Source organism: Ambystoma mexicanum, chromosome 3q (genome assembly GCF_040938575.1).
Source record: "Ambystoma mexicanum isolate Mex_15411 chromosome 3q, UKY_AmexF1_1, whole genome shotgun sequence".
Classification (NCBI taxonomy): Eukaryota; Metazoa; Chordata; class Amphibia; order Caudata; family Ambystomatidae; genus Ambystoma; species Ambystoma mexicanum.
Window position 1 is genome coordinate 251,437,543 of NC_090926.1, and position 27,990 is coordinate 251,465,532.

The following is a 27,990-nucleotide window of genomic DNA, read 5'->3' on the forward strand; positions in this document are numbered from 1 at the left end:
GTGGTGGAAAAGAAGTGGAAATTCCAGTACTATGTTTTGATGAACTGTTGTGTAACCATCCTGACTAAAGAATGTGGTAGAAGGTTGTGGTGGAAGGTTGTGGCAGAAAACAAGTGACAATTCCACCACCGTGTTTTGATGAACTGTTGTATAACTATCCTGACTAAAGCATATTTATTTAAGGGAACTATACTGACAGAGGTGTTACTTATAAAGCTGAAATCCGATGGGAGAAAAAGTGATCTTCAGAGAAAAGAACACTTATTTTTGACTTTGAATTGGATGTGTGAAGAGAAAGTCTTTTAGTTTGACAAGAAGGATTTTGTGGAAACGTTAACAATTGTCGTTAAGTGCGAAAAATCCTTTGGAAATAAGATAGTCACTTTGCCAAGTGAAGGACATATTGAATGAGACAAACTTTGTATTCAACCTTGGATGGAACTTGGTTAGTGAAAAGAACCTTCCTGAAATTGAACTTTGGTTTAAAAAATCCTAAATTGATCCAGGGGAAGGGGATTCAACCCTTGTCACAAGGATTCCTGTTAATAATGTTTGTGTTTGAATGTATATTTTATTTTGTGAAGTTTAAACAGCCAAAAGTCCTTTAAGAATTTTTGTGTGTATTAGTGTGACGGTCAGAATCTTTTGGACACTAAGTCATTTTCCTTTAGCTTAGTTTGTTAGGTAGGGAAATACATGTTAGGCTAGGGAAAGGTAGGCTTTTGTCTCACCCCTTATTTAATAAAATGGTGACTTGTGGGGAAGCTATTCCTGTTTGCCCGTCTGGCATTTTTGACCCCTCATAGGTGTTTGGATCTATTTGCACCATTATATTGAAAATGGGGTGTATCATATACGTCATCGGGGGCATCAGTCGGTTACCCAGAAGATCACATATGACTTTGTTTCAATAAATGAGTGACTATTTTACCGTGTCGGAGAAAGAGTGATTCTGCAAAAATTATTCAAATTCAGATCTGACACCTGCCTTCATCACCCAGGTTGTATTTCATCAATGAGAAGTATGAAGTCAGTCAAGAGGTCACCAATTCGTCACGGGTGTTCATTCTTCTTGTTTGAATCCGTGCAGAATCACTCTTTCTCCGACACGGTAAGATAGTCAATCATTTATTGAAACAAAGTCATTAGTGATGTTCTTTGTTTTACCTATCCTTTGATACCCAAGTACTGACACTGGCCCATTTGTTTCATCTTATAGGTAGCACACACTTAGAGCAGTCCATTCGGCATCTTCTTCGTCCTGATGAAGGCCCGCTCAAGAACGGCTGTCACAACAGCCAGTGAGGGCCGAAACACATCTGTGTAGATGATATTCTCAATCCTCAGTGCAGTGTAAAATTGTCAATACTGCTTCTATTGACATTTCTCATGTTTTTTGCTATATCAAGGTAATAATTTGTTGACCCCTGCTGTGGTACTACACAGCAATAGGTAATGTATTGTCTAACTCATTTTTATCAAATGTTGAGTCTCAATTGTCTCAAAAATGTTTGTTCTACAGCATCATGTATTTGTTTCATGTCTTTGAATGGGAAACTCTATATTTATGTGTGCTAACAGACCATTAGGTCCTTACCTTTGAATACAAACACTTTTTACTAACATAATAAGGTGTGTCTTGTACGTTGTATACAACAAACTATTGGGTCATATGTATAGGTAAGATTGACCCTTTTCATTTGCGATTGTTTTTTTACTATATAGAACTCCTGGGCAGAATAGGGTCATATTTTTTCGTATTTATTGTTACACCAGCTTCTAGCAAAGCTCGCACTCTGTGCTGATAATGCGTGGGGTTCCTGCAAGAATAATATTTTTGTCCCATGTCGCTCCGCATGCAAAAGCAATTCACGCATCTTGACGGGATAACCCAAGCCCCTAATGCTCCAACGCATTCATACTATTTCAGCCATCATATATCTTGTGAGGAGGAGGATTTAGCAGCCAATAGTACAGCTCCAAGCTCACCCTATGTGTGTAATTTGATAGGATGCTAGCGCTTAACCAGTATGTGTAAGAATAGCCAAGTGTGGTTTTATTTTTTAAAGTCCCTTCCCCCTGCCTCTTCCCCCCCCCCCATCTCCCCCCAAAACTGTGGTAGTAAAATCCCAGCCCTTTAAAAAACAACAAAACTTGCAAATCTGCATGGGGGTGGCGGTCTCCCAGGAACCGACATGGAACTTCGAAAAGCTATCCAATGAAACATAGTGGAGAATAGGGATCTTATGCACCCTATCTTGGTAGGGTTACTAATGCAGGATTCAGTGGCTCAATACCATAACCCAATGCCATATATAATAAAACAGAGGGAACAGGTACCAGAATGGAGTGTTCACAATTTGTCTGACAGACCGGTCACAGTGGGGGTCAGTCACCCACTGCAGTGGTTGCCAGGTTAGCCTCGATGAAAGCCATCGCCTCTACCAGTAATTTGAAGAAGTGTATTTTTTGAAGTTCCGTTTTACGTTTTGCCAGGAACAGCATTGCATATTTAACACCTCTATTGTGTGGCATCTTTATTACCCCAAGGAGAGTTTCCCTTCTTCTTGCTACCAGAAAATCAGGATATATATGAATTTTGCTGGAGCCATGTGTAAAGTCACCCTTCTCTCTTGCTGCATGTAGGATGGAATTCCTATCTCTATAGTTGAGTATACAAGCAATTATGGGCCTCGGGGGACCGGGAGGTCCTCGGATTTGGTTTAGGGGCCAGTGACCTGTGTGCACGTTCCACCGCAAAGTTAGGCGATAGCTTGGGGTGATCTAGGAGAGAGATGAGGGTGTCTTCAACACATTTTTCCATGTCTCCCTTAATAATGTCCTCCGGAATACCTCTGATGCAGATGTTATTGTGGCAGGACCTCGACTCCAGTTCATCGCACTTCTTGAGGGCTTTTGCGAACCTGCGTGGTGAGTATGGATACTGGTCGCCTCATCCTCCACCGCTCCTGTCTCAGTCTCTTGTCTGTTTTCTTAAGACTGGAGTTGATGTTACCCATAATTCATTGACTGCTATAAAGCACTCCTGCATGCAAGACATTATTTTCCTCAACTTGTCGTTTTCCACGGGAGCCATCGGCTGGTCCGATTTCACCATGTTTGTAGCTTTGGGGGGGCGCTTTCAGCATATTTTGTGTCCATGCTGCCTTGTTTTTTACCCGCTCCTTTCGTCATCTTCTCAACAGTAGCTGTGAGTTCTGCAGAACACCACAGTTGATGTAATATACTGGCCATGTCTCAGGAACTTTCACTACCCGGTGTGGCAACACTCCTATTCTGTAGGATCACAGCGCCCAACACTCATTCATCTTGATACCCGGCTCAGACGGTCATTGCCAGGGTGTGGGGTCGCACAGCATCACCCCCATCACCTTCCTGGGTGGAGAAGCAGCCGGGGAGCCAGATCTGCAGCCTGGGGGGCTCACTGTGACGCCTGGTTCCCTAAAAGCCCTACGGCAGCTCGAGGATCATGCAGGCAAGATGTGGCTGGGTACAGCTTCAACCCGGGCAGAGGGGTGGGAGGGCTCTAAGTATAAGGACATAAGTAGCTTTATTATGACAAAGCGCCCTTACAGATGCGGTCTGTGCTCCTGTATAGCAAGCATCAACAGAATACGACACGGGCACACCATGCATTACCGGTAGGCCAGAGATCCCATCTCCACCAGCCTCATCGAGCCAGGTACTTTTCCTCTGCAGCCGCCCAGTAATATGCCTCTGGCCCTCTCCAGACGCACATCGCTATATCCCCAATGTTACCGCTCACGTGGAGCCGTCGGAAGGATCAATATCGCGCCTAAACCTACCTAATCGCGTCTGTGCTCAGCCAGTGTATCAATGGCACCGGAGGCGTCCAGGCGAGGCTCCACACAACACTGTGCACCCACAAGCTGGAGCGACCTCCCGGCAGGGCACGACACAGCTTGCCTGTTCCCAGGCCTCAGCTCGATACTAGGTTTCCCAGCACAGGCAACCTAATCCAACCCCACGGGCTGTGCCACCTTCATCCCGGACACCAGGTCTATTGTGATCGGGAGCTGTAGTGCATCTGAAAGGATGCTATCTAGCTGCTAAATGTTCTGTGGACCGTAGCGCTAATGAAGCAAAGCCATCTTACCTGCCATGCAACAGCGCCCCCTCGAACTTCCTACTTCTAAATGACTAGCCTGCTTCTGGCTCTTTTCCTCGCTTTTTATTATCTTAATTAACTCACAATCTCTTTTCTCTGTGGCTTTCTTCTTTCTCTTCCAGTACTCATCACCACCTGGCCAATTGTCTTCACTCGCCTCATCTGAAGATGTATCATCCCTAGTCTCCTCACTCTCACCTACCCCTCACTCCTCCTGCTGATTTATCGCGGTCTCCTTCCTACCGCCTTTTGTCGCCACCATCCACTCCTCTCCGGGTCTTACTTGCTCCCTTCGGCCTGCTAATGTTACTCCATCCTTTAACTCCACTCTAGGTTTTATTTCCTCCCTCTGCTCTTGTCTCTTCCTGCCACCCCACTCCTGGTTTTGCTTCCATCCTCCTGTCCTCTGTTACTGCTACTTTCTTCCAATCCACTCCTGGTTTTAATTCTTCCCTCTTTATACTTCAATTCTCTCACTTTTAAATCTCACCACTTTCTTTTCTTTTGTAGAGATTATCTCCTCCTCTCCCCTGCTTTCACTTCTCCAGCTCCCCCTCCCCCCCACTTCCTGTCAGCCACCTCAATGAATTGGGCTGATCGGATTATATAGTTACATGTCCCTTCGTCCTAATTGGAAATAGGGCTTATAGTCTACAGCTGTGAGCCTAAAGGGTATGAGGGTTGGGTTTGGCCAGACTCTCACTTCCTGACACCCAGATTGAGGCTGAAAGGGTTGGGGTGATTCTCTACGAACCCTGGTGGCCATTTTGAAACTTTGAGCAGGGAGAGCAGTGTGTGGAGGATATTATGCTGTGCTGCTGTTGGGAAGACAAGTGCGTTAGGGGGTTTCTGGGGGTGTATAGGTTTCTCCCAGAGTCTCCCTGTCCTGGAAAGGTTTTGCTATGCCTCCTGCTCCTTGAAGGGATAATTGAATGTCCCTGATCTGTTTCAGGGTTTCTGGTTGTGAGAAGGGCATTGTGGGAGATGTAGTCCCTCTGAGGGTGGTTTGACTGCTTGAATTCGATATTTGGGTCCTGTGACAGGTTTTCAGGTGTGTTCCCTTTCTTAAGTGACAGGGCTGAGTGTTTGTCCAGGTTTACGCTCTCCCTAGCCCCTAATTCCGCTTCCAGGATTCAGTCTGGGTTTTGTTTGTGTTTTTGATGGGCATTGTGGGAAATGTAATCTTTCATTATTGGTTTGTCTGGGCACCCAGCTCCTGAGTCGATTGGCGCAGTTATGCCCACAAGATGAAGGTCCCGGAAGGGGAATTTGGTAAAATAATAATTGCTGACATCCCAACAACCTGACTGCATTTGATAGTCTCTATGTGTTGAAAAGACCAGTCCTGAAATCACCAGGTCCGTTTCTGGGAGTCAGCACAATTCTAGTCTCCCAGCTGGGTGGAGTGGAGGTGGTGGCTGCCCTTTGCCCAGTAAAAGGCAACTCCAGTCCTCCAGCTTGATCCGTTGCAAATACCTCTACATCTCTTTTCAAGTGCCAGTACTGCTCCTGCTTTGGGGTGGCTGGGTGCATGGGGATCAGCGCCCATAGTTGCGAGTCGTTCCATCCCACACGGTACTTGTCAGGCAACGATAACTAAAACAAACAACATGTGAAAAATAGTTCATTTTATGTTCTTTAACAACCGTTTTGTTTTCATCGACTTCCTCCCAACCTCTTATGCACATAGAAGTTATAATCGCTTTTCATTACATACTTCTACAATTTAAAACGTGTTTATTCAATAGTCTTCATAGGGAATTTAATTTTGAAATTAGAACATTAGTCTAAGAGTTATTTACATTAAGTCTGATTCAAGTTGATATCCTAACAACCTGACTGCATGTTGATAGCCTCTACGTGTTGAAAAGACAAGTCCTGAACTCACCCTGTCAATTTATCGATCTTCTTTCATTTTTGTCTTCATTGAGGAATTCTGAAGTGCATATAGCTTCATATGAGTGAGCCAATGGAAGCACTTCAGGTTACTTTTTTTGCAACCTTCCAGAAAACTGCTCCCCATGTGGGATTTGTATTTTGCTCTATTCGTTTTGCCACATTGGCATTTAAACCCGCTGATACTAGTCACAATAAACTGGTGATCTGGAAAACAATGTGGCGTTCACGCTCTCAAGACTGGAAATGCCTACGTGTCGCTGAGAATGATAAATGGTACTCCAGGCTCAATCTTCTTATCTGCCCAAGGTTTGATCTTAATTTCACATATACTACTCCAGTTTTATTTTAAGGTTTCTTTGTAAACCGAAGCACAAAATATACTACTACATTTATGTTCCTACTGTGTAAGCCATTTTAACTTCAGAAGCAGGAAGGGCCCTACAGAATTTGGATGCCAAATTGCATTGAGGTTTTACTTCGATGGCATTAGGTGTGCACACTTTCGGAAAATCGTTTGTCTCTTTATGGTGTTCCAGAGTAGGGGAAAGAGCTACCTAAGATGGCCTTTGCCCACAAGACTGTATCTTGCAAACCATTTTGTGTTAGCATTCACACTTCTCTCTCTCCCAAACTCCTATGTAATCCATGCTCATGCATTTAGGCCCCAGGCACCAAAGGTGCCATTTCCGTGTCCTTTCGTTATCAGTGTTTTCCTCATGTTGGCTCGGCTAATCGGGCTACTTCACACCATACATTCTGTGCAGGCTATGCTCTGGACATCAGGTCTAAACTCTAAGGTCAGTTTGCTAATGCGACATTGAGTAACATATTTGGTTATTTTAGTTCTTGTCATCGCAGTTACTACCAAGACCTTTCATACTTGACAATCCTCCCACTCGTTTGAAGGAAGGGTGTTGATACATAAAAGTTAGACGGAGTTACCAACCCAGTGCCATTTTAAGCACTTTTGGATCCCTGGGCACAGACATCTTTGGGGCCCCCCTTCACCAAACCAAAGGAATTAAGTGATTAAGAATATCTACCCCGCTACCCCCCTGCCGCAATCACAACCCATAGGTTGATATGCTGCCTAACAGCATTAAAAATAAGGAAAGTTCCCTTACCCTCTTCATTCTTGCTCTAATCAGAATGATAAACCAGTAACATTTGAAGGCCAACATTATCAGTCTACAAAGAGGTTACTTCTGTACTTCCTGTACAGATACAGGAGACTTTTTATCAGTAGAATCCAGGAAGGTATTCAGCCTGTAGTATTAATGCAGGGGGGCTGTATGTAAAATGTACATGTAAGCCAGAATAGACAGGGAACTCACATTTGCTGCCTCACAGAACGCAACCACGCTCAAGCATGGATAGAGAAGACCAATTGTTAGGAAGGAGAAAGCTACACATATGATAGCATGGGTAGTGGATGTGGATTAGAAGCTACCAGGAAGGTGTCTGTATCCAGACAGAATGAGATTATAAGTAAGACATGGTTTTCAAATAGTGTTGCCATTAGAGATAAAAAGAATAAAGTGCCTGTGGTGTGCAATATCTCAGTGCTCATAGTGGAAGCAACACTATAGCCAGTGAAACCATGCGTGAGGCTGCTTTGAAGATCATACCCTGAGAAGGAAATCTCTCTGAAGGGCTGACAATTTTGAAAGGTTTAGGGACTGGCAATTTCGAGAGGCAAGGCAATACAAGATTAAATTAGATGCCCAGCATCACACACTCTGTTTAAGGGGTGAATCTGAGATTGGTGCCAACTCTGCGATTTCTGCATTTGAACACTTCATTACCAGTTCTTACCATGAACTAAAATAATCTCATTTTATAAAACTGACTTGGAAAGTACACCAATCACATTACCAAACATGACAATTTGTAAAAACAAATATAGAATGGTTTAACACAGAATGATTGTAGCTTCATTCTCTCCATTTTCAAAAGAAGTTTATATAGGTACCAGCATACCAATCAGTTTGATTTAACAGATTTAATCTGGGTTGGTCTTTTGTATTTTAAAGCTTTACATACTTCCAAAACACTGGCTTGTGAAATTGTCATTCATAAAAATGCAGAAAAACCTTTGACTTTTAAAAATAAATGCAAAGTGTTTTTTGTGTCAAAGGAGCAGACTTTAAAATATGTTTGCCCGAGTCCTGCAGCATCTGGTCCGCTCCCTTCTGTCTACCATCCCTTCCACTCAAATGGCCTACATAAGAAGAAAGATCAAGTAATAGGCTAAACGATGCCACCAGCACGTGAGGAGGTAAACCTCACAGAAGACAGTACAGTAATGTACAAGATATTAAATGATTTGACCAGGATCACTGTATTGTCTGCTGGCAACGGCAGGATAAAAGCATGAATGCTTTGGTCCCAAATTTTGATCCTTATTAATTTCTTGGATTAACAGTTTATGCTCACCGTTGGAGGTGATTGCCTAGATTTTACAACACCCCATCTGAACAAACCAATTTCTAGACCTTCACCATAAGGATGCCATGTTTGTTTTTATAGCAACCCCTATCTGGTGCAGGTACATTGCTGATAATCACACCTGCTGTGCTGCAAGACCAAGTACATGCAGGCAGGTTTATAAACTTCAGACATAGGAAAGGCTCAGCCAGCCTTACAGGAATGTCCTATTCTAATCTTGCATAGGAACACACATCTCTGCAATGAGTGCTTAACACACTGAGCTGACTTCTGAACCATTGTGGCACTCAATTTACCAATATGCATTTCAAATCTGGCTATTGCACATGATCAACATAATTCCCCATATACCACAGTGAACACATAAAGAATTACATGATGAATTTATCGAGGCAGAATGTACTTGACAAAACAGACAGGCAATAGGTTTAGAGCCGCAGCACCATGCCAAAAAATATCCTGATGTGTGCCAATAAAGTCTTGTGAACAAAGGAATCTTACTTCTTTAGATCAGGCAGCCTTGTGGGGCCCCCTCCAAGGTGGGGGCCCTGGTAAAGTGCCCCTTTTGCCCTCCCATAAAAACGTCTCTGTACGAACCTGAAGAAGTTCAGCACACTGTGCCCTTAGCCCCCTTTTTCCCCAAAGGCCCATTGCCAGTCCCCACGGAGCCATACCGATAAATAGCTACAGTCCCGAAAGATGGAGCTAAAATGAAGTAAGTGACTGAAGCCTGGCGTGGTGAGGTCGTAAGCGGGCAGCATATATGAACAGCCTCATCTTTCCAATACTGTGGCACATGTTTCAGTCTTGCGCATCAAGGCAACAGCATCCCACTTATTTGCCAGAACATGTTTTAGAATTGAGTACTGGAGTAACTATGGTGATTAACTAGATCTTTTATGGCAGACATACGATTCACAATTGCCCAAAGGCAGGTTTTACTGTGCATGCTCTTCTTTATTCACCCACATATAGAACTACTTTTTAAAATTATGTTATAGCTCATTACAAACTTTTCACAAGTTAAACAAATAAACAATAAACATTAATAAAATAAAGTACATCTAAAATTACATCAAAAGAAAAAGAAAATTACATCTTAATATTTTACAGTTTATGCCATACGTTTCATATTTGCATGACTCTCTACAAAGATTACAAAACTGACCACATCACCCATCAATACAAAATGCCTGCCCCTCCTCCTGTAAGTTCTACTGTATACTACTACAGTTATTTTTGTATTGTCTTTTTTCATGAAAAGGTTTTTTGTGTGAAAGGTTTCTTTGTATACCGAAGCTCAACTGTACTGGTCCTATTGTTGTGAAGTGAACATTGAATAATATTTAAAAATGCAGTATATTTTATTGATATGTTGTTTCGCAAAAGATGTGATGAGCAGCAAAGAAAATGATGAGGGACTAATGAACATACTATTTATGCCAATAAGGATATGGTGATTGGTGGTTCAGGTATCACGGCCTCTCCTTAGGAGGACGCTGATTTGTTTTTCTAACATTTACTTTAAGAAACTGGTTAGCTTGTATTTTAAACTTTTAAAATATACCTTTTTCCTTAATGCTGAATGTGCAGATATAGGTGACCTTTCCTAATAAGAAGCCTCCAGAGTGGCAATAGAATCTGGGTTATTAAAAGATTGAAGGGTTATTCATTGACAACTTTGTTATAAATACTGGACTCAGTTCTGGTGGGTGATCCATTTTTCGTGCACTTAATTAGGCTTGTTTAGGTTTATAGTCAGCTCCACAGTGGTTCAGTACCAGTCAGCTGTTCATTAATTTGGAACGCTGTCACTATCCCCCAATCATTATGACTGCCATTAGGCCTTTGGGGGTATGTATATATGCTACATCTTCCCAGGTCATCTTGTTTTCTTCCTACTCTCCTGTGACATCCGAAATAATTTGGGCGTAGTTAATGTATACCACTACCCAAGTCTTCTCCTGCCTCAAGTAGCCCTCTGTTGCCCTTCTGTTTTGCCTCCCCTCTACCTATGAGTTTCCTGAGCTACTGCTTATCGCCCACCCCTTTTTGTGTCAGGCAGTAAAGACTGGCGTAGGGCTCACTAAAGAAAAACCCGTTTGGAAAGCTGCCGGTACTGAACATGGTTTGAATTTCTGCTGGAAATCCAGATGTCCGTTTGAGAGCTCAAAGTCATGTTGCTCGGGAGGGGGATGGGATTCGAAAGTGCAATGCATTTTTGCTATGTGTTTCTTTTCCAATTCTGAGCATTGCAGGATTTAAGTCAGTCTCTCACTATGGACCAGCTATTATAAATGTGATATTATATAAGCTCTTATTATTCATTTATTTCTTTCTACACAGTTTTTAGTCTGTCTAAACACGAGTCTTGTTTTTGGTCAAGGACCACATTTTTTCAAGCAAAACGTTATTTGTAGTGCTGTTGCACTGACAGTGCTCTGATTTTCCAGCTTGAGAACTGGCAACCTCTTAGTATTGCCTCTTTCACCTTGGGAGAATATCATACGTTGGCCACTACTCTAGTCAATCAACGGGCATCTGCCACCTTTCTCTTAAGGGTTTTTTATATATTTATTTTCCTTCACAGGGGATCGGCGATTGCAAAGATTATTGGGGCGAATGCCAAAAGGATTGACCAGTTTGATAGCACCGTCAAGATGTGGGTGTTTGAGGAGATGGTGAATGACAAGAAACTGACAGAGATTATCAATACGGAGCATGAAAACGTGAAGTACCTGCCGGGACACAAACTACCCGTCAATGTGGTGAGCTGGGGGATTCGCGGGTGATGTGGGCGTCTTCTGTCAACACATTTGTAGGGACAGAGTTCTAAGGGGCTTTGTAGAACTTGGTGTTAAGCAAGGTTGGATCTGCTGAAGCTGATTCTTATGAGCATGTGATAATGGGGGTTTAGGCTGAATTGCTTTCATCAAAGGTATTGGAAAAGAGGTGTTGAATGATTGGGCAGTTTTGAATGTGTATGTCAGGTTTTAGGCATCAGGGCCAAACCTTGACATGAGATGCCCATTCTCATGGCACGGCATCTGCTCTAGTTCTCTCCCTATCTGAGCTCAGCCGTCTGGCAGCAATGGCTCAGCAAGTCGACCTTTAGGCCATGGTGAGATTTGCTGATTTACAGTTTTTAAAGTTCTTAGGCTTTGATGACCCATATCAGTATATTCCGTAGGATGGAAGATAGAAATGTCCAGAAAAAAAGGGAAAGGGAGGCCCAGGAAAGGTATCTCAGGGAGAAAATCGCCCTACTCCAACCGGGGGGTCCCCCCACGGTTTCCCTAGACCGTGACCAGGTGGCCGCCCTGGACGACTATAGACTCCAGTTGAAAGATCTCCTCCTCCACAAGACAGAGAGAAGTCTTCTACTGGTCAAACAAAAGTATTACGAAAAAGGGGACAGGGCGGACAGGATTCTGGCTTGGAAACTGAGGGAGGTGCAGAGAAGCAGATTAGTGAAAGCGGTAAGGAGCAAGGTGGGAGAGGTAGGCTACGACACACCCCACATTGGTGAGGCCTTCCGCCGATACTATGAGAAGCTATACTCATCTGAATATAATGGGGGTGAGGTGGAGATTGAGGGATTCCTGAACTCGATCCAGATCCCGGCCTTGACCAGGGAAATGGCGGAGGGGTTGGAGGGTCTGGTGACCGAGGATGAGGTGGAGCGCGTGATTAGTGGTATGAAAGAGAAATGTCGCATGTTCAAAGGAAGCACTGCACGTATTTTCGGGTGTGCCTTAGATAGGAATGATTGGTGAAATCTCTTCATTTCCCTACAGCAATGGGCATCTCCACACAGTTTGATTATTTTAATTCCAGAACTGATTAGCCCCCCCTGAAGTTGGGACAATATGCTCCAAAGTCCTCATCCCCAGCACCAGGCGCTCACTTCTTATTGACTTGGGTGGTCCCAAGAAGCTCCCTCCCGATAAACAACAAGAATGCTCCAGAGACCCAAAATGTATATGGCTTTTACAGGATTTCGTTTGTAACCCCTCTTGGCCATACCTTTTTGTTTTCACAACCACACAAGTTGCTGTATTGTATGCATAATTTGTGTAAAGTAAATTCGTTTACAATTGGTATGTTTATGTTGTTTGAGAATTTGCAGTGACCCCCCCCTTTGAGGTTAACATGCTCAACTGGATTGCTGGTAGTCGAGGGAGCTGCAACGCGCAGCTAAAACCAGCCATCAAGCACCCAAAATAATCTTATGTCTGCCCCAATTGGATTTGAAACGCACACCAAAGTAAAATCAAGTAACTTCCCCTTTGGTAGAATAATAAATAAAGTTCATAAGACTGTCCCTCGTGACCATGGACAATATTTAGCACAAAGAAGTGATATGTCAATACTCGAAACCAAGGTGGGTTAACTAAGGAGCTAAAAGACGCTCCTGGGTATCTAGCATTAACCAGTGACCAGGAGCTACTACTTGGGAATGAGGCGCTAGTACATAGTGTTCCGTAAATCTAACTGCCACATAGTATGCAAATGTATAATTTATATTTATAGAGATATTCTAAATTCACATGGGTGAGTTTTTCAGCATCCGTTGGCTTGGAGAGCCAAAAGTATCTCCTGGTAGCTGTTGGTGGCAAGTTAACCAGGCTCTTCTAGCTTACAATCAGGAGCTAAAAAGCTCACAGCTCCCCTCAAATTCGAATCCTGTCTGTGCAAACACGTCTTTGTTGCACTAGACTCATGTGGGTTGAGTGCATGTATAATTATTTACAAAAACCCATACACAACATTAATCTTATTATGTGCTTGGAGCTAAACCTATATAGAAGCTTTAACACAGTTCATGTGAATTAATATCATGCAAAGTATTAACTACAACTACTTTGGGGCTTGTCTTACATTTGAGCTGACCATTGCTGCTGCCTCATGGTGGAAGAATCTGCACGCCCTCGAAATCTTATCACAAGTTTATTCCCATACCATAACTTGGAGTTCATACAGAGGCTTGTCAATCTTCTCTACTCTTGTAGTTAAACAGAAGCTGTAACAGTAAGAATTCTGCATCCAGATGGACAGCATGAAAACAAGCCATTCCTTGGTCAACAACAGACTCAAAATCAGAGGGTTCAGTCTACCATTAAACCCTTTTACAGGGTTCAGATGCTTAGTGTATTTCTATTTTCTGTATATATTTGTATTCATTTGAAGAACAGGGATGTCAAATTTCGTACAGAAATAACTTACAATTACACATTTACAGATGGCAGAGGCATTAACACGAAGGGTGCCTGTGCAATAGCACAAAGATGAGAACAAGGGTTGAGCCAGTTTATGAGAGTATACAAAAGTGGGACATATACCAGGGACAAAACAAAAGAAACAGAAAACATATGTAAGAAAACAGCTAACAGGTATTACAAAGGTAACATAAACTAAAGGGGTAAGTGCTTCAAACTAAAGACAAGCACTATTTAAATAAACAAAATTACATTATAATAATTATATATATTTAGCGTCACTGGAGGCAGTGATGGAGTAAGGTAGGGAGGATGGGGAGAGAGCGGGGGAAGCTCCCTCTTTAGCAAATAAGTGAAGTTTAAGCCGACCTTCGAAGTGACCCACAGTTGGGCTGGCTTTGATTGCTATGGTCAGTGCACTCCGGGGCGAATAGGGAGGCAGAGTGGAAGCAAGAGGAGACACAGGGAGGGTTTGGGACAGTGGTTGAGTGCAGTGCAAGAGAGGAACAGAGGAAACGAAATAACGAGATGGTGAGTCAACTGAGATACAATCAGATATGTACTGAGGAGCAAGACCATTGATAGCTTTGTAGACAGGGAGAAGGCATTTGAAAAGGGAGAGATTGTGCATGGCGAGCCAATCAGCATGGTGTCAATAGGTAGAAGTGGGATGGAATCTGGGTTGGTTGTAAAGAGTTTTGGTAGCAAAGTTGAGGAACATGTCTGGTGGGAGGAAAGAGTAAATAGGAAAGCAAAGCAATTACTTTTGAGCAGTAGTCAAGTATGCTGAGCATGCGAGTGGCGATTCGAGTTTCTTTTGCAGTGGTTAGTAATCAAAGGAGGAATTTTCCAAATGTTGAGGTTAAACCAAACAGCAAAGGCAGTGATGAATTGTTGCACTCGTAGATCGCTACCAAAGAGGACTCCAAGATTGCGAGCTGTGGGTGAGGGAGCACAAAAGTCAGGCTGGAAAGGGATAGGAGGGGAGGGATGGCAATGGAAGCCGCGAGAAAGATTACTTGCAGCAGGGAGCCATCCAGTGCCAAATTGCAGTGAGACTGTTTGTAATCCATTCCGAGATGGCTGGGGTGAAGGAGGGACATGAGAAAATAATTTTTGAGTGTCATCAGTAAAACACTGATAGTGAAAGCCAAACAATGAGATAAGTCTTCCTAGGGCAGAAGTATAAAGGGCGAAGAGCAGAGGTCCAAGGACTGATCCTATGTTTAAAATATAATGCCCAGATTCATAGGATGACACTTGTGTTATATCAAACCCATCCACGTCTGTTAAACCCCCTCAGAGTGTTTCTATTAATAACTCTAACTTTATACAGGGGAATGTGATTGATTATACCGAATCTTCAGTGGCTAACTCATTGTGTTTAAGGGTGGCTCTATTAAATACAGGCTCTGTGGTGCAACATTCTGCTGAACTGACTGATCTGCTGGCGGAAGCCAAATTCGATCTGTTCGCCATCACGGAAGCATGGTTGCACGAAGCTTCGACTTATGCTATTTCACTTGAAGCCTCTGAAGGTACAAATACTACAGGGTTCATCGCACTTCATCTAAAGGGCGCTCCTCTATAAAAATTCCTTGAAGATTAATTCAACTAAAATAGTCTTACCAGAAAGTTGTTAACCTCTACTGGTAAATCTTAGTTTAGATCCTACTAGTACCATCATCTTTTGATTTTGTATCGGCCACCTCATAAAATGCCACTCTTTGAAGAGCAATTTATTGCACTTTGTAATGAGATCTCAAAACCTTTGTCTCGCCTTATGGTGTTAGGGAACATTAACCTCTGGGCTGGAAATGACTTATATGGTGAGGTTATGGCTCTCACCGGTGCTCTTGAGGCTATTGGTGTTAAACTGGTAGCACACTGTGCTACACATCAAGATCGTAACATCTTGGATTGGATCTTGACCGACAGCATTGATGTCACTCTAACTGAGGTCTCTCCAAGTCCACGGTCCGAGCATCATCTCATTACGTTCAAGTTTACTCTTCCTTTGAATAATGGCTGCATAGTATGTCACCCTATCAAATAAAAAAAGATTTAAAAAAAATTAAAAAAATATCACTCCCCTAGCTTTTAGAATCTTATGTTTGCCTGCCTATATGGCCTGCCCTCAGTTACGATGGTCGAATATCTTGTGGCCCAATTTCAACAAACTATTTCTAAGGCAGTAGGTTCTCTTGCTCCCGGGATCATAAAAAGTATTAAAATGGACAGCAAAAAACTCCAAATAGTTTAATAATTACTTGATTTCCATCAGGAAGGAAAGAGGTTGAAAGAACAGGCGTGGAGGAAAAGCCCTTGCCCGAATACCTTGATGAATTATAAAAAGGCAGTTTCAGCATATAAATAAGCGATTTGTGCTGCAAACGTCTTAATTATAATTCTAGAATTCTCTGGGCCAAATCTAGTTTGCGTGAGATCTTTAATATTCTCCATGAACTGGAAGGGAAGAAATCTAGGCCGAAAATCTAAAAAAGCGATGTCTGGTGTGAGGGTATTCAGGATTAATTTTCCCCGAGAATGTTTGGCACATCAGGAAAACATTGATTTATGTTTAGAGAAATTAAAGTCTCTTAATCTTCAGTTAGCCACTCTACCCCCAGAGACCCCGATTTGAGTAGATGGAGCCCTTGAAGATCTGCCTTTGTTCACTTTTCATCAAGTGATTGAGTCTGAAATGGTTACCATTTTGAAAGGTATGAAAGCTACCTCTTATATGGGGGACGTATGCCCTTAAACATTATAAAAGAGTCAGAGGTTCTCATTCCATGGATTACCAGGATTATTAATGTCTTGTTTTTGGATTCCTCTGTCCCTCTTGTTTTAAAAGAGACATGAATCACTCCACTTAAAAAAAAGGACAGCCTTGATTCAGCAATAGCAGGGAACTTTCTCCCTATTTAAAAACGTACCTTTTTTGTTAAAGATTTGGGGTAGAGTGGCATACTCTCAAATGCAAGTTTTCTGTGAAACTCATGGGATCCCAGGAAGTCGTCAATTTGGCTTTCGGCCTGGCTTTGGGACTGAGATAGCCCTCTTGGATCTTAAATTGAATATTCTTGGCATCATTGACCAAGGGCACACGGCTGTATTCATCAGCTGCTCTCGACCTGGTAGACCATGCACTGCTTTTTAAGAGACTGGTTGAAGTGAGTTGACGGGTGACCATGCCCTTGATACCATTTCCATCAATAACATCTATGCCGCCATTCAATCCTGGATGTCTTTAAACTTTCTTGCTTTGAATGACGATAAAACAGAGTTGATGATAGTATATTCTGGCTCTCGGTTTAAGAAACTAGATACTCTGTATAGTCCCTTTTGCATTGCCGACAACTTTATCAAAGTATCCCCGGTTGTGAAGACTCTTGGTGTGTACTTTGATTCTTTGATGTTGTTCAATAGACAAGTTTCTTTCTTACACTCTTCATGCGCCTACTTTAATAATCTCCTCAGGCAAATTCTCCCTTACTTGGCGGTCATTGACTCTGCTCTGCTATTCTCAAAGCTGGATTATTGTAATAGTTTACTGGATGGCATCTCCACCATCAATCTGAACAGGTTCCAGATTACTCAAAATTGAGCTTTTAGCGCTGTTCACGGCTGAAGAAGCAACAACATGTGAGCCTGGCTAGGCGCAATTTACATTGCTACCCGTCTCACTAACAATTCGCCATAATGTTGCTACTCTTACCTTTAAATCTTTCAATGGATTGGACCCCAGCTATTTGACAGAACGCCTGAAACTGGTCCCTCTCAGGAGGGTCCTTTGCTCCAATAAACGTCAACTTCTTACTGTTCCACGATATAATCTTAAGAAATACAGTGGAATCAGTTTTGCCCGGTTGGCTACTCAGACCTGGAATGAGCTTCCACTTTCTGTTAGATCTATTCCGTGCTTGGCCCGTTTCAGGAAGACTATCAAGACCCTCTTTTTCCGAGAGGACTAGATTAGATTCTCTGACCAATTTTGCTGCCTCTCTTCGTTCTGACTCCCTCTGCTATCCATTTGTCCTTTGTTTTTAGGTGCGTGCTGAGGCATTCGGGTGTGTTGGTACATTATAAGCAGTAAAGTAACGTAAGAGAGAGGTGGGGTCAGAGGATGGCGAGTTCTAATAGATTTTAAAGACTCAACCTTACTGGTAGGCGGTGATACAGGCAAGAGTAGATTTGCGAAAAGCCCAAGCTCCTAGAGAGTGAGGAGGGGAGAGGAGTAGTTGACAGTGTTGAAAGCATCAGAAAGGTACAAAATCATGAGTATTGAAGAGAGTTTGGAATGGGGCGCATTGGAGCGAAAGTTTGAGAGATGCATAAGTGCAGTCTCAGTGGAGTGTTTACTGCAGAAGCCATATTGAAATGGGTCTCAAACGCCATTATCCTCAAGGTACTTGGTGATCTGGTCGAAGACCATCCATTCAAGGACTTTTGAATAATGGGTAAGGAGAGAAACTGTGCAATAGTTTGTTGGGACCTTTTTGTCCGCAGAGGCCTTCTTCAGAAGGAGTAAGAAAGTTGCAAATTTGACAGAGGCAGGGAAATGTCCAGCAGAGAGAGAGAGGATAATGAGCTCAGAGAGATATGGGCAAGTGATTGAGACTAAGTCTTTGACCATTTGGGGGGGCGATAGGAGTGAAAGATGGGTTGGAACTGTGATGGATGGGTGTTAATTTAATAGGAGCGGTTAGTAAAAAGTCATGAGCATAAGATGTAGAGGGGAGAGGTGATGAACAGAAAAAGGGTTCAGGTGGGGAAGGGGCGGCGAAAGTGTCACAGATTTTAAAGGAACAGTAGTGAGCAAAGTCATTAGCAGAAAGCGAGGAGGACGATGGATATTGACTTGGGAGGTGGGAGCAACTAGATGAAAGTTTGCAGGGGTGATTGCGAAGGAAGGAGATTAGGTTTGTGAAGTAGGAGGCGAGTCCAATGCAGAACTTAGGGCAGCAAGGGAATCTTTGTAGGCTAGGAGTAAGATAGGTGTCCGTAATTTGCACCAGCATCGTAGGCCATGGCGCATGTTTGTTTTCAGGGTCTGGATTTTAGAGGTAATCGAAGGCTGAGGACTGGGACGGGAAGGTGTGAATGTGCGAACAGGAGGGTGCTAGTCAAATTGAGTCATACATTCATAGTGAAAGTCAGAGAAAGCACATTCAAGGGAAGAGGCATGGAGAGGGGAAAGAGACAGGAAAGTGGTTCTCACATTATCGAGTTACGGGGCAAGAGAGTTCTGCCTGACATTTCTCTTAGTCATTCATGGAGGGAGATAAGAAGTAGAAGGTGGAGGGACCGAGATGTTTAAGTGAATAGAGTGATCGGAGTGAGGGGGGAAATGGAGAGGTCAGAGGAGGAGAGTGAATTAGAGAGAAGGACGACGACAAGAGAGTTCCCATCAGAGTGGCTGGGTTTGTCCTGGATAGAGCAGAGGGAGTGATCAGATAGAAGGGAGTTAAGTTCAAGGCAGGTGCAGAGGGCCTGGGGTTTTAAAGTCACCCAGCATGGCAAGGGGGATGTCTGTATCAAGTGACTGAAGGAGAAGGGTCGGATCAGGGACAGAGTTGAGAGGGACAGGGGCTAGAAAGGGAGCCAGAACAGTGTGAGGGGTAGGAGGGTGGAAGTTGAATAATGGTATATTCAAATGAGGAAGAGTTGATGTCAGGTGGGGGTAGAAGGTGTAAGGAACTCATGGTGGCAACAGCAAAGACGGACACAAATGAGCACAGTTCAAGGGTGTTTATTAAACTGCAAAGGTAGGTTTGAAAAATGCGTAATCTAAAACTAAATCTAAGATGGGAGCAAGCTTTGACCATCAAATAATGATAAGGCAGTACTAGTGGTTTTGTGTCAAATAAAAGGGCCTATACTAAGAAAAACTTATTGCCAATCCTTATGCTAAATACAAAAAAGAAGTGTGGGATAATGTTCTTAAGAAAGAAAGAAGTGTTCAGAAATGATAAGTCAGGATTCGATACTTGAGGTCTCTTTTCCCTGCATTTTCATCACAGGACAAGGGGGAACTTTGGAGCACAGAACATGCTCAAGCTTTCTGAGTAAGAGCTAACAGTTAAGCGTTCAGCAGTCAGGGCATTTAGTGGTTAAGTCTCTTTTCTATCAAAAAGTATTTTTTGCCACTGTGGGCCTGGTGTATTGAAAATAATAAACAAAGATTATTTTCTGCTTGGGTGATGCCTATGAACCTTGGATTCCCCCTCTTCCGGGCGCAGATCCCTAGATAGTTCCTTAATGATACCAGGACCTCCGATAGCTATGTTTTCAAGGGCCTGTGGTTCAAAATAATAAACAAAGGTTCAAAGTGTGTTTCTGTTTGCACGTAATCTTCGGGTGGTGGCTGCTCACCCCTCGGATCTCTCTCGTTCGAGCTCAGACCCCTTTGGCATTCACAAATCTTCGGGTGATGACTGTTCACCCCTTGGATCTCCCTCGTTCGGGCACAGACCCTTCTGGCATTCTGGCATTCACAAGTCTTTGGGTGATGACTATTCACCCCTTGGATCGCCTTCATTCTGGCTCAGGCCCCTCTCGACTGTTGGCCTCCCTCGTTTGGGTTCACTATGGCGTCTTTCGACTGTTCGCCTCCCTCGTTCGGGTTCACTATGGCGTTCTTCACAAGTCTTAATATCTTTTGTACAGTTCACTGTGGACATCCCTTGTTTGGGTTCACTTTTGTCAACACACTGTATTTTTGGAACTTTAGACTTCACCCCCTCTTTATCGGCATCCCTCGTTCGTGTACACTCTTGCCAATCTTGTCAATCGCACCTTTTCCATTCAACTCTTACGATGTGGGATTCACTTCCCTTAGCTTCACAATCATCTGTCGGTCAAATACCTTCGACTGTACAGAGGATTTTACAAGACCCCTGTATGGCCACTTTGACTCTTTTCCTTGACTTCTGGTTACGGTAGTTTTAACAATCGGGTCATCGCCCAGAGTTTTCCTGAGTGAGCAACCACATGTTGCCAGACTCCTCTGTTGCTGGTTTTCCCCCTTTTAAATCAATTTTATGTTTTCAAAGTTCAATTTGCCGTTTGATACTTTTCGTTCAACACAGTTCGGATTCCTATCGACTCTCCCCTCGACTCACCGGCTTCGAGGAACCGCTTGGCTTTCTTTCTCTTTGGAGTCAAGGTTGGTACCACAGAGACAAGCGTCTCTCCCCAGCTTGGTTATCAGTGGAGGGGGGTCTCGTGTACCATTGACATCTGCTGTAACACATGCCTGCTGTTCTTCACAGTTTTATGATTCCTTCTGCAGAGGTTTCGCAGGCCTTGGTCGGAATGAGTAAGGTCGCTTCTCCCCATGTCACCCTCTCGGTATGCACCGTCTTTCTCCTCCTCTTGAACTGCCGTGCTGAGTTAGCTTCCTGGACGTGCGGTCTGCTTTGCTCATATTGTCCTCTTGTGCTCCACCTTTTATCCCTGTGGGGAAGGGAAAGGGCCGCCAGGTGAGTGTGGTTAGTGTCAGTTGCCTACATTTGTCTGACCCTGGTGTTGGGACATGTTAGGTAAATAGCTCAACAAATAAACTGGGACTACATGAAGGTCTATATTGGAAAAAAATATTGCCGGTCCCCCAAAGTTTCCCAATAGCCATAATTCGATATGAACTTGGGTTATCCTCTCTAGTTGTGGCAGTCACTTGGGCAAGGCTAGCACTCTATCGGAAAGCTCTCCTTACACCAGATAATGCTAAAAACGGATTTCTGGCGGTAAAAGACTGGATGAAATCCTCAACCAACAATTCGATCTCCCCTTGGGTCGAGGAATGTAAAAAGACTCTAGATAGAGCTGATATTTCCTTCAATGACCTTGCTCTTTTCCCGGATAAGGCAAAAACTAAGCTCCTTAGATTTGACTGGATCTCAACTAGGGAACTATGCCTACATTATTCAGCCTTCAAAGCAGGTCCTTTCATGATAAAAGCATTGAACGATATTCCGAAATACATCTCATCCTTCCCTGATAGATCATATGCAGATTCTTATTTGCGCTTCAGATTGGACCTAGTGCCAACGAAGGTCAAACTGGCAAAATTCTCTAAAACTACAATGCTAAACACTACTTGTAGATTCTGTAAAAACCCTAAGAAAGAAGAATCTACATGCCATCTAATATCGGAATGTTCTTCTCTCCTTGATCTAAGAATAAAACATTTCTTCAAGTTCTTTAAACATAAAATGTTACTCACAAAAGAACAACTGTGGTATGAAATATTTAATACAACAAATGTTTCTTTAATTATAGCTACAGTTCAATATCTAAATGCCTTGAATCTACTGGGAAAGTAATATAAATGTTCTAATATGTAATGGTGGGGATCCTCTGATAATGTAACATATCACAAGTAAACCTCTTGTTTCTCTGGGATTTTCACTGCTTATGTTGGATTGCTTATTGTTTCAAATCAGATGACATTCTGCATTCGACCATGTAAAAAGATGAAATAATCTTGATGTAAATATTGAAAAAGTTGATTTTTCAACTAAACCAATTTTGAATAAAAAAAAGTAAAAAAAAAAAAAGTAAATAGCTCAAGTGCTAGTCCGTCGTCCTTCGCAATGTGCAAGAGTGTTCATGTCGTAAAAGGGGTCGGAGGGGTAAAATGCTTGTGTATCCTACGTGGTAGGTTGGGGAAAGTTGTCGGAAGAAGGGGGATACTGCGTCTCACCCGTCGGTGTCCCACTTCCACTCCCTGAGAACCCCCCCCATCCAGGTGATCCTCCCTCACTGGTCCACGCCTAGGAACTGGATCCAATAGCGATGGCCGTGTCCTGGCCACCTGGATGAGAGACGCCCGGGGACTAGTCAGGGAGACACCTTCAGGTTTCTCACAAGGGGCACTGTTGAGGGCCCTATTGATAGGGCACCCCACACGGCTGCCCTTCCCAACAGGTATGGGAGAGTGGGAGAAGGTCGCTGAGTCGGCGTTGAGAGCTGCTAGCTCAGCAAAGTCATGTGGGGAGATCCAGGTTTCTGTGATAGCAAGAAAGTAAAGTTGAGGGTGATGAGAGGTGAAGTGGTCAGTCATGTAGGCAGACTTGCTGCAGAGGGATTGTGCATTCCAGAGCACAAGTGAAAGAGTGATGGGAGTTTGGGGAGAGCTGCAGGTGTTATGCAGTAGGAGAGGAGGATAGATCAGGTTGGAGATCCTGAGAGCACAGGAGTGACTTATTTGAGGGGCGTGGGTGCAGGAGTGAATGAGGAAGATGGAGAGGCTGAAGAGAGATGCATATATTACACCAAGTTGAGGCTGAAGGCTATGAGAGAAGGAAAATAGAAGTGTGAGTAGGAGGAGGAATGGAGCAAAGTCAAGATGCATGATAAATAGTAGAATAAATCGGCAAGTGAAGATATAAAATGATGCAGCCAAATAGAAAGAGTAGCTGGGTGAGCGGAAAGGGAAAGGGTGGATGGTTTGTGAACAGATCCAGGTGTACGCTTTGAGTTGGGCTGGAATTGGGCTATAGGTTATCAAAAGACAGTTAACAGACCCAAAACAGGAATGTTCCTTGGTGCTGTGAGATAACAGAAGCTCTGCGGTTAAAGGATAGTCAGCGGGTGGAAGGTTCCCTATGTGTGGAAGTAGAAGTCATGTAAAGGGTGAGATCAGCAAAATCTTGGCTTCAGCGTGATTTCAGGCCCTAGGCGCTTTCTGGCCAAACTGCTCCAAACAGGGCACTGCTCTTTGCTCTTTTTCACCCATGGCTGCAGACTCCTCATCTGGACCCCATGGGAGACTGAATAATGGAAACCTTGGTTCACATCCTCTGGGAGTCAGTCTCAGTGCTCTAGGTCTTTCCTGGGTGTTGCAGGCCCAGGGAGATTCGTTTTGAAGTCAAGACCCTCAGATGGTGCACAGGGTCCTCTGACAAAGCAGGATGCGGCCAAGAAAATAAAATTATTTAAAACGAACCACCAGATAGTCATATGATTGTCTGGGAGCCAAGCACAGTACTCCTGATGGCTTCCACATTTGCAGGCGGAGTCCGGGGTGTTGTAGGCAAAGGGAGCTTTGCTTGATAAGAGCTTCCATGTTGAATAAAAGAATCAGAACAAATGGTCGTACTACACAGCAGAACAGATCCACACTCAAATGCTGCTACATATTTCCCTGCTGATGAATGGGTGAATCCTGTGTTGTGCTTGCGGAATGAGGTTAGAAGTCAAGTGAGATCTGGAATTTGTGCAGAGAGAATGTGGACTTGCAATGGTAACAGAAACGGAGTGACAGTTGGGATAGCAAGTCATTGAGTAATGATAGCAGAGTTCCTATTCTGGGAACCCCTTAAAGAACTTAGAAGTGTCAGCATCTGAAGCCTTTAAAGTGAACACAATTTGCACTGGGAGCATAGGTGGAGAGTGGGCTTGCCATTGAATGCTGGAAGCTGTCTGCCAGCAAAGGACACACTTGAGTGTATGCCAAATTTGGTGGGGTGCGCTTACGTGGCAGTTGAATGAGGGGTAAGATAGAAGAGCCCCATCCTGATGAACGGTGCACCTTCACCTTCACACATGTAAGCACTGCAAAGTCTCACTGAATGCAGTACCAAGGATTTAGCTACATGTCTATAGCCACCCAACTTGCTACGGTAGAAACCCTCACCGGGCTACATGGGCTTTATGGTCAAGTGCAAGTAATACTACCCATACGGACATAAAGTGTGGCATAATGAAAAGAAGGGCCACACCTTCTATGAAAAGCCAGAAAGAATGTGATGATATTTTATTTCTACATTCATAGTGCAGCTCTGTTATAATTTAAAAGGCTCAACCATGCGGTATGTGCGGCAGAGCCCAATAAAATTGCAATAATTCTGCACAGAGGATAGGGAAGGCCTCACCATGTATGTGGTAAGCAGAGCAGGTAAGCAGAACACGAGTGGGGTATCGTCAGAAAGGCATATGGGTACCTCATCAGGCACCGGAGCAGGTGTCGGGTACTAAATTCAGGGAAGATGAAGTGGATACACAAAGTTCTTAATTACATACTGGCTTAAAGGTTGTTTTGGGCACTGTCTGGTGCCAGAGTCCCAGTTGGTCGGGTGCCAGAAAGCCATTAACTACTTCTGAACACTAGGCAACCACACACTGTGTGGGGGTCTATAACATCACAAGCAGAAATATGTAAAGTGTACTACCTCCCACAAGGTTTTTGATACTATCTGGAGAAGCCGGTCATAAAATGGAAACAATGGGAAAAGACCTTTGTACAGTATGGCCATAAAATGTGCAGAATTAATAGGAACAAGTTTAAAAGTTAATGCTTATGCATGGTTTGTGGAATGGTGGGCAAAGTGATTGGTTGAATGAATATAAATTGTGCGTGGAAAATGGGTTAATCATTATAATGTGAAGATCAGTGTCGTTTTAAAATACCACTTTGCAATGTGGAAGCAAGAACAGGTTTGTGTAGCATCTTGTGCCCTTTTCTCCATTCTTCCCTACTGAAGATTTTCCCCATGTGTTGTAGAATGCTACCCTCGGGACCTAAAATGGAAGGGGAGGACATTCCTTCAGGGACAGTTAAGACAAACGTGGAGAGAGGTGTGTTGTTCCTTTCTCAGTGAATTAACGTTCTTTTACAACCACCTCTCATTCCAGTCGTTGATGATCCTGTATTCATTATTGGTACTACATTTTACTGACTAGGGCCTGAGTCCACATTCTGGAACCCCCCAGTGGCTCATCAACCAACCGCCAGTGCAGCCAGGAAGTAGCAGGGAGGTAGAGCCTGTGAAGCCCCTGATTAGCACTACCTTCCAGTGACTGTTGCTGTCCTGAAATCTGCCCCTTAGGACCCAAGCCAATGGAGGCCTTGTACTACGGGAAGCATTTGTGCCACAAGCACATTAGAGGGAAGCACCTTCTGATGTGAGGCAATCCCATGAGGCTCTTCGGGCTGGGATAGGTGGCAGGTGGCAGCAGTCTTCCATAGAGTAATGAACCATGCTCTTAAAGGGATCCCAGAGACCATTGTGACCACATCGTTGCCTAGAAAGCATCTGATCTGAGGTAATTATATATAGGAAGAATACTGTATGCAGCTTGACGTTAACAGATAAGAATGCTGCACCCTTGGAATACAAAGAACAAAGTGTATAGTGTGCACCCAACTGAACTCGTAGTGTTAAAGAAAAAGAAAGGCATCAGGAAGCATAGATACAAAAACAGTAGTCCTTATATCGGGCGCGGGGGAGCAAACAAGTGACTCTATTGAATTCCCTGTGGACATCGCATGAGCATGCCATTAACAGCAAGTACCCCAGGAATTATTTGTCAGTACCTGGGGAATCAGCCATAACCCATGCTGAGTGTAAAATGTTTTTTTAAACTTCTTCGGTGCGTGGAACATGAGTGCTCACTGCGGATGCAAAGAAATCACTGCTACTTCACACACTAGGGCCAGAAGGGTCAAGGAAGCTTCAAGCAATCCCCTCACTCACTGAAGAGCATGGGGCACGCAAAATTAATGTTTATGAAATAGCATTGAAGCAATTCGATGACTACTATTTGCTCAAAACAAATATTGCCAATAACAGATCTAATTTTTACACAAGATGTCACAAACCAGACAAGAGAGTGGAAGAATTGGTTACTTTTGTTAGAAAGAAAACTGACGTCCCAAAGAGAAATGAGTGGGAACCAAAAGAGAAGAGAGACAGTAGAAAACGCGATATCGAGACGTACAAGTGCTTCCATTGAGGAAGGCAAGGAGGCTTGGCCAACTCCTGCACACACCCAGTGGTCAACAAGAAATGTGCTAACTTTGGGATTAGGGGACATTTCACAGCTGTATTCCACTGAAATAAGATGTGTTCAAGATGAAGAGAGCCGCGACAGCGAAAATGTGATGGCCATTACCAATCTCTGGGAAGATAGTTCGGGAATGTAATACCCAAATTCTAAAGTGCGGATCGGTCAAATACCCATCAAGATGATGATAGACAGTTGCTCCCTATACTTGATCATCTCCAAACATAAATGGGAAAGCTTACTGGACAAGTGCCTTATGGATAGGCTTAAGAAATCCGGCATCATAGACCCCGCAAGGGGCACAGATTAACATGTTGGGAAAGTTACGGTGAGTTAAAAAAAACAGAAAAGCAGTGGCAAACATATGTTGTTTGGTGGAGGGACCAAGCTGCCTTGATACTAGGTTGGATCCCAACAAAGACAAACCTTTATTTTTTTTTATTTTTCAACATAACCTTTTATTGGTATTTTAACTTATGACAGTACATCAGACATTGCATATATTCTGGAATACATTATATCACATATTGGTTTAGTGGCTTAATACTTTACTAGTGGGAGGATGTAGATTCTGGTCTGGTTGACTCAGTCCGGAGTGAGAGGGGGGTGGCAGTGCTGCTGTTTTGGTGTCTCGTAGTCCCTCCGATTATCCCAACCAACGTGTGAGTGGGGGTCTACGGGAGAGGGTTGGGAACTGTGCTGCAAAGTCCATAAATGGGGCCCAGGTGTTCTGGAATTGGTTCAGCTTCCCTGTTCGGAGAGCCGTGATCTTCTCGGCAATGACCGTGTCCCAGCATTTTGCCCACCATAGTGGGATTGATGGTCCTGTAGGGTTCTTCCAGAGCCGTGCTAATGCGATTTTTGCTACTGTTAGGAGGTGTGTACATAAAATAGCTATGTGGCCTGTCAGGGGGAGCTCTCCATCCCCTGTGTCCCCCAGCAAGACAATCCCTGGATCCCAGGGGATTGTAAGGCCTGTGATTGCTTTTATGTGGTCTAGTAATTCTCTCCAATAGTTTGTTGCTTTCGGGCATTTGCATAACAAGTGAAACAGAGTACCTTCCGCTTTGCAGCCCCTCCAGCAGCCCAGTGGAATGTTTGGGTTGACTTTTTGCAGCTATGTCAGTGTGATGTAGTATCTGTAGCAGATCTTATATCTGCATTATCTGTTGTTGATGCATTGGGTGCCTTTATGGGTTCTCGCCCAGATCTTGTTCCAGGTTTCCTCCTCTATCGGTCGCCCCAGGTCTTTCTCTCAGTGGATCATATATCTCTCTTTGATTGTGGGGTCATGCTTATCTAGAGCCGATATAATGTGGAGACCTTCCCTCTGGGTGGGGCCGATATTAGTGTCAGCTCTAGTGCCGTGAGGTCTCTGGAGCCCTTTTCCTTGACTGCTCTTTGGGATAGCCAGTGCCGTATCTGGGAGTTTCTGAATCGTTCCCCTGCTGGGATTTTGAATTTGGTCTTGCACTCTTC

General features: G+C 43.6%; 1 protein-coding gene across 1 annotated transcript in view; it reads left to right on the plus strand.

Annotated features, from left to right (window-relative positions):
• The window catches only part of GPD1 (glycerol-3-phosphate dehydrogenase 1), a 229,405-nt gene that overhangs the window by 58,371 nt on the left and 143,044 nt on the right, over positions 1–27,990 (plus strand). Inside the window, exon 2 of the mRNA XM_069653678.1 lies at positions 11,088–11,265. Coding sequence (XP_069509779.1) covers positions 11,088–11,265 — 178 coding nt within the window. The remainder of the gene's footprint in view (positions 1–11,087; positions 11,266–27,990) is intronic.